This window comes from Clupea harengus, unplaced genomic scaffold (assembly GCF_900700415.2).
Source record: "Clupea harengus unplaced genomic scaffold, Ch_v2.0.2, whole genome shotgun sequence".
Lineage (NCBI taxonomy): Eukaryota > Metazoa > Chordata > Actinopteri > Clupeiformes > Clupeidae > Clupea > Clupea harengus.
This window is the reverse complement of record NW_024880402.1, coordinates 4,431-14,261: the sequence shown is the minus strand read 5'-3', so window position 1 is coordinate 14,261 and position 9,831 is coordinate 4,431. Positions and strand designations below refer to the sequence as shown.

At 39.1% G+C, this 9,831-nt stretch overlaps 1 protein-coding gene across 1 annotated transcript; it reads right to left on the bottom strand.

Annotated features, from left to right (window-relative positions):
- Positions 1–663: 663 nt before the first annotated feature.
- On the bottom strand, positions 664–9,069 carry amn1 (antagonist of mitotic exit network 1 homolog (S. cerevisiae)). The gene is made up of 7 exons (XM_042706816.1): positions 8,935–9,069; positions 8,514–8,646; positions 5,598–5,727; positions 3,837–4,054; positions 3,526–3,582; positions 1,310–1,421; positions 664–1,169 (listed from the first exon to the last, which is right to left on the bottom strand). The coding sequence occupies exons 1-7, from the start codon at positions 8,991–8,993 to the stop codon at positions 1,096–1,098; spliced, it is 783 nt and encodes a 260-aa protein (XP_042562750.1). The 5' UTR covers positions 8,994–9,069; the 3' UTR covers positions 664–1,095.
- Positions 9,070–9,831: the final 762 nt, after the last annotated feature.

Here is a 9,831-nt window from a genome sequence, read left to right as displayed (position 1 = left end):
TTTAAGAAAACTCTTCCGGGGAGCACAGCCTAGAAAACTTCTGCTGCATAGGACCACATTTTCAAGCGTGCATGAATTTGGCGGATGTCTTTTGCTTACGTTGTTTTTCCGATGCCCGTAAGAAACATTTCAGAAGAAACTTCAGAAAATGTTCAAGAATGAGGGCCATTGTTTTTATACAATTTTCAACAAGCCAAAACTATACCCGCAAGTATGCAGCTGTGGGCCAACAATTTTAGAAGTAAAATACATTAAATATCAATGTCTAATGTATCCCTGAAAATTTCAAGCATCTAGGTTGAATTGTTCAAAAGTAATTACTTTTTAGCAACCCACAACCTTTTTTTGAAGCCTCCATATCTCAGGAAGTAAAAATAGATACAGACTGAAAATTGTGCACACTAGTTGTTGGGTACAGTGACATTATTTACATAAAGGATGAAGTTAATCCAAGATCGTCAGTTGGGAAAACATTCTAAAATCTTTTGATTTGACATGGAATTAATATAGGTGCGTTAAGAGGTATGCTAGGGATCAGTGTCCTGTTGTAGAAACCTACGTCTTTGAAGCCAGACGCACCAACAAGCCATCAAAGGACTAGAGGCCACAAAGGCACCTGTTTCTGGGCCAAAAAGTTGTACAAAGACTTCAGCCAACGGGCAATTAGTACATACATTCTGCAATATTTATTTACAGCTGTGCTTTAGTGCATAGGCGTGAGACATACATAAACAGTCATGACTATTACTTGAAATTAAACAGCAGATAATACTAGAACAAATAACACAATAATAACAAAACAACAATAGACAATGTGGTATATGTTTAATGCTTAACTTAATATAAAGCTTCCTAATGAGAACAGTGACCATTAAAAAAGGACCATGTTTTTTAAAAGTTAACACTTCACTGTTCAACTATTTATCTTTATGAAAGCCATACCACTACTGAAAGTTTTCCCATTGTGGATTCTGTTAAGTTTTGTGTCGTTCAGGGGCACTTACTGCACATGTCTGAGACTCATGTGAAATTAGACTCATTCAGAAGGGGGTCCTGATGATCAGCTAGCGTTCCAGCACATGGAGTTATCTCTCCTCAGTACACTGTCCAGGTCACATGTTTGATCTTGTCCCTGCCAGTGTGGCTTTGTAGAGCCTCTCTGGACCGATCTTGAGAACACATAAGATGATGGTGGTCATGAGATTAATAGCAAATCTACATGTACTTACATTTGTACTTTATGCACAACATGTATATTTCAATGAGTTATTCAATGAAGTACCAGCAAAACATTATCATGTGTACCAACCTGTAATTAGTGGACATCCATGGAAGATAAATGTTCTGATGTTGGGGCAGTTTGTGAGAACAGAAATCACTGCCTCATCTGTCAGATTTGAACATCCTGACATGTGGATTTCCTGCAATACAGCCACTAAATTTATATAATATATCATGAAGCCTCCTAATAATCAGCGCACATCAAATGTAAAAACTATTGACCTCTAAATGACTAGTTACTACATTTAATGTATTAATTTAGAAGACATTTTAATCCAAAGCCACTTACAATACAGTGCAGATATACATTTACATCAGTATGTTGAGCTGCAAGACCACAAGTATTCATCTTCATAGCCACACACAGCACACACACAGCACACACACAGCATACATACAGCACACACACAGCACACATACAGCATACACAGCACACACACAGCAAACACACAGCATACATACAGCACACATACAGCATACACACAGCACACACACAGCACACACACACACAGCATATACACAGCACACACACAGCATACACACAGCATACATACAGCACACACACAGCACACATACACACAGCACACACACAGCACACACACAGCACACACACACACAGCATATACACAGCACACACACAGCATACACACAGCATACATACAGCACACACACAGCACACATACACACAGCACACACACAGCATACACACAGCATACATACAGCACACATACAGCATACACACAGCACACACACAGCATATACACAGCATACACACAGCACACACACAGCATACACACAGCACACACACAGCATACACACAGCACACACACAGCATATATACAGCACACACACAGCACACATACAGCACATACACACAGCACACACACACACACACACACACAGCATATACACAGCACACACACAGCACACACACAGCAAACACACAGCATACATACAGCACACATACAGCATACACACAGCATATATACAGCACACACAGCACACACACAGCATATATACAGCACACACACAGCACACACACAGCACAACACACAGCACACACACACACGCATACACACAGCACACACACACAGCATACACACAGCACACACACAGCACACACACACACACATGCAAAAGCATTCAACCCCCCTGCCATCACCATTTTCTGGGTGACCAAAGATACTACCACATATTTTCCTGATCAGTATTTTTACTGTGAACACTTATACTCTAGTATACTTCTAAAGGCTAAATAACATAATACAAATAAACTAGATGTACCGCACAGTGGTGTGTAGTATGACCGCTACATACGAGTACGAATTAAGTGAAATAACAAGATATTTTCCATTCCAAGAAAACTGTGTACATGTCTGGCAAACAATAGACTAAAAGGTCTGTTGCATATCTTATTCGGGGTGAAAAGGTATTTGTCAAGGTAATACAACTGTAAATCATTTGACATTGACAGTGACATTTGGCATTGATGGCACTCATTTCATTCACTTTGCTAAAATTACATTTCATGTTAAACTGATTATGATGACACTAAGAAAAGATTTCACCTTGATTGCTTTTAATTACTTTTTAAATAACTTCCTGCTTTTAAATGTGTATTACTGATTTATCCCACATGGAAACTACATTTGTCATACCAGTAAGTTTGAAATTTGATTCCTGTCACAATTGACATGCAACATTAGGAAGGCTGTTATTTACTGTCAAACCTATTTGCTGACATCCTAAAATACTTAAAGTGCATCTCCTCTTCCATTTCCCTCATTTACTTAACGAGCAGATACTCTCCCTGAATTTCCCGAGTCCTGTTTAAAAGGACGAACCGACCATCGTCTTTCCCTTTGCGCCCCCCGCTCTCTCACCAACAGCCACTCATTTAGCAATCCCTCCTCCTCCATAGTATCATCTCTCCCATCTCATAATTAGCTACAGCCATTTTCCACGATCAATCTGCCACAAAAAGTCAACAATTTAACGGCAGAAAAATGCCGTTGGCGTCGTCAAGCGACACTCGACGTACTGATGTAGGCGGCGACGGTTCTCTGAAGCATAAATGCAGCATCCTGAGCGACACTCTCTTTTTTTGTCGCCGACCATTTCAAAAGTGTCGCGACATAAGTATAAATCAAGCTTAAGTGTTTGCAATAAAAATACTGTTTGTAAAATGAGAAAAAGAGAAGGATGACTTTCAGGGGGTTGAATACTCTGATCTCACTTGCTCACCTTTAAACTGTTGGCACACACTCCTGTTGCAAGGCTTACAACACCCTCATCTGATACCTAATGCATGTTCAGAAACTTCAGTTTGTTATCTTTCAAAAAAGACATTATTACACACCATCAATAACACTTGGCATAACATTTGTCCAGAATGAGGACTTTACAAACAAACAAACAAAATAAAACTCATGAGGAATAGTGAATGATTAGGTTATTACACAATACTGAAGTCTTAGTTTCATTGATTGATGGGTTCCGTTTTCAACTATAGTCCACTATATGATTTAAACACAAGTAGAGGGAACATCTCTTACCGCGGTGTCTGAGATAGAGACGGTGTGGAGCATCCTGCAGTGAGCTCCCAGCTCTTGAATGGCTTTGCTGCTCAGAGCTGTGCAGCCCATGAGACAGATGACCTCCAGTCCTGTGCAGCAGCATGCCAGGGCCTGAACCCCAGGATCGCTCACAGATACACAGCCAGACAGGTCTACACATCTCAGGTTTGGGCAGGAGGATGCAAGTGCTTCTAAGCCTATGAGGAGACAATGTCACTTTTAAAGGGATTTCATAATTATTTCAGTTGTACATTATGAGGTTTTACATACATACACACACACACATATAAGGACTGATACACAAAATGTCTGTGTATCCAATGTTTCCATATCATTTCTGATAAAGTCTTAGTTTAAGGTATTTGGCAGATGCTTTTGTTGAGAGCGCCTTAATAGAATATTATTAACAGTGAGAAAAAGCATTATGCATAATACAACAAAATGCTTTTTCCAGTAACAACATTAAGTATCAGATTATAGTAAAGATAAAAACATTACAATAATAATATGTGTATACCGGTAAGTGTATTACTGATTTATCCCACATGTACAATTGCATGTCATACCAGTAGGTTTCAAATTTGATTCCTCTGTCACAATTGACATGCAACATTATATGGCCTAAGGAGCACCAAAATCACAATTCCATCGCGACATAGGATGGCTTTTAAGAGTATACCAATGCTGATTACACATTTTAGCAGGGATATGGGTAAACATCTGTATAGGCAATACACAAAGGGATATGATGTTACCCCACTGGTCTTTATAGTGACAGACAACGAAAACAGATTAACGCATAGTAAATGCCTTTTTTGTTTTCCAGTTTTGTTTGCTTTGTTTGTGTGTTTCTGTAAGTATGTACATTAGTTTGTGTTCTTCCCCCGTCTATAGAGGCAGATTGGAGGTCAGAGAAGAAGCCTACCTGGGAGGCCTTAAGAGATGGTCACACAGTACCTGGGTGTACTTGGGCACACAAATCTTTGAACGTGACTCATAAAATAATTGAAATTGTACCGCAACCCTTAATTAGAGACAATAAAGCACCTCAGAGCCAACTGGAAGCTCAACTTTTGTCACTCAACTTCATCTCCCATAGACCAGCAAACCTTCAATCACCAGTGTTGGCTGAATCAGGTCAAAGGGACTAAATTCTAGGGCTGAACGATTAATTGCATTTGCGATAAAATCGGCATATGATAAAACGCGATTTTATAAACGCAACGTGCGCGATTACAACGTGGTAAAAAAAAATTAAGATTAAGATGGTAAATTTTGCACACAGTGTTTAAAAAGTGCATGCCTTGTGTTTATACTTACAATGACTTTGTTTAAATTACTTAAATGCACAGTGGCAAAGCCACCGATTTGTTGTTCTTGTTTCTGTAATGAGCATTTAAATAAAAATGTAAAATGTGGGAAAGAATATTTTACACTAAATGTATCTAATATTGTGTTGGTCATATTTAAATCATTCATTACGTTTTGTTGGGGGAAAAAAAAGAGGATAAAATAAAAAAAATCGCATATCAAATCACAATCGCAATATTGGGGGGGAAAAAAATTGCAATTAGATTATTTTCCCAAATTGTTCAGCCCTACTAAATTCCCAAACATTACAGTATAAAATATCACAAATGAACACAACGGACATAGGCCATATTTACATAAACTATTTTACTTGGGTTAACATTTGCCAACATAAAACAGGCAGAAAAAAACTAATGAGCTTTCTGGTACCTGTTGATGTAATTTCTGAAGAGTTGGAGAGGCATATTCGACTTAAATGCCTGCAGGAGATTTTTTGCAATGCCAAGTCAGAAAACCGGCAGTTGTGCAAATCAAGTGTTTTTATTCCTGAATGTAAAACCTTAAGACACAAAAGATGGAGAATGTTTCTGTACATTACTGTTTTCCATTCCACTCATGTTCAATGATCATGTCCTTTATATGTTCCAGGTTCTATATTCTCAGGATTTGATCCCCAGTTTTGTATTGTCTTTATGTTCACAAGGATCTATATTTTAGGTCTTGTGTTCCCATCTTTTGGGCTCATCCCTATGTTCCCAGGGTCCTCAGTTTGTATCCCTTTAATATGGCACAAACAACACAGCTTGTATCGTGTTCCCTTAACACTGTAATTCAGATTGTTGTTTTTTTTAAACAATATAATGTCCTTGCATTACAAATGTTTAGCCCACTTTTTATATTTTAATAGTTCAGACAAGTATTTATTGCTTTCATTCAAATGATAATAATGATTAATGAGTGATTAGTTGCATTTAACATTGAGAGGTTTGGCCACTGTGGAAAGTCCCCAACCAATAGCATAAGTAATTTAATATCATGTAAAATATATAATTAATATATCATTCTCCAGTTTGGAGCCTCTGTCCTGCTGCTGGAACCTCAAACTTAAATTGGATGATCTGAAAACTCAAAGAAGACAAAGAAAAGCATCTTACAACAGAGAAAATGAGAAGGGTGGCTAGTTATCCCCCAGCACACCCAGATCAGTTAACCATTAGGCCTACCTAGAAAGCCAAACATCTGATAAACATCCGGTTCTTACAGGAGACGGTTTATTTCTGAAAAGGGTAGATGAGCCTGGTAGAATATTTCAACAGAATACTTAATCTACTCACTTATGATCATGTATTGACAAAATCACCAAGATCTTGCCATTAGACAGCCAGAAAGAAGCCATATGGTGATAAACGCACTCACAGGCTCTTCTGCCCTCACACACAGAAGAGCCTTTCCCTCCCACACACACACTCTCTCTCTCTCTCTCTCTCTCTCTCTCTCTCTCTCTCTCTCTCTCTCTCTCTCTCTCCTTGCGCGTGATGAAACTGAGTGTCTGTGCTCTGAGGTGGCTCCACAGGGTAGCACAGGATAGGTTGTAAGTCTGAGTCTGGTGATGGACTGTGCTACTCTACACAGTGTAGGTTCCATTGGTGCTGTAGACTTAGAATGGGAGTGAGGTTTAGGGAAGTGAGTGTCACGGCAGCCAACGGGTACAGTGGTGTGTGGTGGGTAAACCTCCCTGACTCCTTAAGAGATGTGCTAATGACAGAAGCTAGCACCTATGGGTGTTATTCTCCTTGCTAGCACGCCTACCTCCCATGTCCGAGGTTGCAAGTTCGACTGTGCGGGACTGTGCTTCTCTACACAATGCAGGTTACACAATTTGAAGGCCTATTTTACATCCATACTGGCGAAGCAGGATATGAAGGAAAATCAGAGTCAACAATTTCATCAGATGTGTACAGTATGTCTGATCAAATACATTCACTAAGGACATGGCTACTGTTCTTTTACACTCATCAATAGGGGTGGGAATCTCTTGGCACCTCACGATTCGATTCGATTCCGATTCAGAGGTCAACGATTCGATTCTAAACCGATTCTCGATTCTAAGCCGATTATCGATTATCAATTCTAAACCGATAAAACGATTATCGATGCATCTCGATTTTTAAAACATTTGAGTCTCAAATCACTTCCTACTTTGTGTTTGATAATTAAAGAAAATCAACAGATCAATTTTTTTATTAGAGAAAAAGTGTGTCCTTGTCACAATTATGACTTTCTATGAACAATGCAATAATTGATGCAGCTTGCATTTCAACACAAAATGAAAAAATCGATTATGAACTTTTCTGAATCGAGACAGAATCGTTCTAGAGAGAATCGAGAGAAATCGAAAAATCGATTTTTCCCCCCACCCCTACTCATCAACCTATGATAAACTGCCTGTTTCAGAGGGTAGCAATGATGCTAGGCTATAACCCCAAAGACTATACGGTTTCATTTCCTATCACCTTCAGTGGAATTTAAAAGAATACAAAAATGTCAAGCACCGGAGTCAGGAATCAAACCAGTGATGATCTTTGTGAGCTAAGCAGGACCCATGTGCAGGATGTTTGTAGAAATAGTTTTCTTTATTTTTTACAACAAAAGGGTATCCAACACTCAGAAGATAATCCAACGGGGCAAAAGGCAAAACTCAGAAAGCTACAAAACTGAAGGTAGATAGTACTCAAAAAACAAACACAAACTTTGAAAACTTTGATTAAAGCTTATAACAACAGACTTGCGACTAGACCCTGGGAACTCACGTGCACTCGTGACAAAACTCAACTACGCAGTGGTCAGCATAAAAAACAGCCAGGTATAAATACCCAGCCTAATTAGGTCATGTGACCCATTAGGCAGCAGGTGACATGCAATTGGTGGGGAAACAGACAAGGGCACAGTCACAAACACAACTGTCAAAAAGTATTTCCTTGTTTGGCCTCCAGAGGCCGCCAATGTGCCAAATCATGACAAAAAAATATGCTAACGTACACAATGAGAGATTACCTTAACCCCAAAGCATGTATGATGCTTGATTTTGTTTTGGCATTACAAATTGACACAAACTGGGGGGAAAACAGCAATAACAATGTTTGTATTTTTCTGCAGTGCAATTCATTGGGGTTGTATCCATCATATTAAGTGATTATTGAGCTGGGGAACAGAACCCTGAGAACATACTGACAGGCTCCATCCATGACGTATGTCAGGGCTTTTTTAATTAATATTATTTTTAAATCAAGCCTAGGTAGGCTGTTTTCCATCAATTGTAGTTACTGGTGTGAACGGGCTGGGTACCTGACTGATGTTGGAGTCGGTCAGTGTTCCACGGAGGCTCATAATTCGCACTACTTTATCCTTGATGTGTTCTGGCAACTCTATAAGGTCCTTATAGCGGTTGTCGGCATGCCGGGCTACATGGTCAACGCACCTGCGGATATAATTTAGGCCATTGAGTTGTCAAACATTCAGTAAAAGTAAAAAAAGCTCAAACCAAATGAATTCCTTTAGTAGGCTAACATTAGCCGAACTAGTTTGCCATAATTAGGCTAGTGGAGCACTCGCGTGACTTTTTATTTTTATTTGAGTTGACTGTTCAGTTTACAGCTTACGGTAGTAGAGGTATGACAATCATTTCAATAACTACTTGTGCTAGTACTAATTGGCTGTTCAATCTGAGTAGCCATTAATTATGTTGGTCACGTCAGTGTGTACTCACATATCTAAAAGTGACTGGACCTCCATATAGCCAGTACAATTCCACAAATATCCCTGCATCTGCTAACACGTTGAGAGTGCTCTTCTAGCTGCATCTGAAAGCTACATTCAATTTGTCAAAATAAAAGTCCTATATCTTAACTGGTCAGTCCCACGTGGATCCTGCGAGCACTTTTTGTGATTGTTGCAGTCAAAAGTAACTGCATTTGCTACAGGAATTCTCAAAACTTTCGGGTAAAATTGCGGTGATTTTGAGATTTGTATATGCAGAAATTACATTAATGTGAACTTCATACTGTTTGAATCATACTGTTTAAACATAAGAAAACACAACGTCAGCATAGGCCTTTAAAGATTGATGCCTGGAGAACGAATTTAAGCTGGGAGACATTAAAGTTGAGTCTGAATAACTTCAGTTACATCATCATTTAAAGTCCAGAAGCTTTTTTGTCAACAAAAAATACTTTTTTATTCTCCCTAAACCTTTGTCTCAGAAATTAAACGTTAAAAACATGCTATCAAAACCAACAGGCTCTAATCATTATGCTCTGTATTTGTTTACCATCAGTTGAGCCTGATGAGTTGGATGAGAATGAGGAGCCATGCTCTACATCAAATCCCTCCTGTTATGCCTAAACTCAGTTGGCAGACCCCGAAGAGGAGGACCACACCTACTCAAAACTGACTGTCATCATGTGTAGGATAAGTGCACCACCCCCTGAACTGACACACACACTGTAGCAGAGGTTTCCTTGAGTTTCATAGCCTTGTATCCTACCTACAATGATTTGCTCCTATCATCATCGCACTGATGATGATAGGAGCAAATCATTGTAGGTGGACCAAATTGTGGTCCTGTTGTGGACCAAATTCTAATGAACTTAAAGGTGCAGTCATG

What these genes read in the sequence shown, in the direction of transcription:
- amn1 (XM_042706816.1), bottom strand. Translation starts at nt 8,993, where the DNA reads ATGCAGGGATATTTGTGGAATTGTACTGGCTATATGGAGGTCCAGTCA. An exon ending in CCGACTCCAACATCAGTCAG is followed by an intron (nt 5,728 to 8,513) that starts GTACCCAGCCCG and finishes TTGTGTCTTAAG; the next exon opens with GTTTTACATTCAGGAATAAA. An exon ending in TGGATGTCCACTAATTACAG is followed by an intron (nt 1,170 to 1,309) that starts GTTGGTACACAT and finishes TGTGTTCTCAAG; the next exon opens with ATCGGTCCAGAGAGGCTCTA.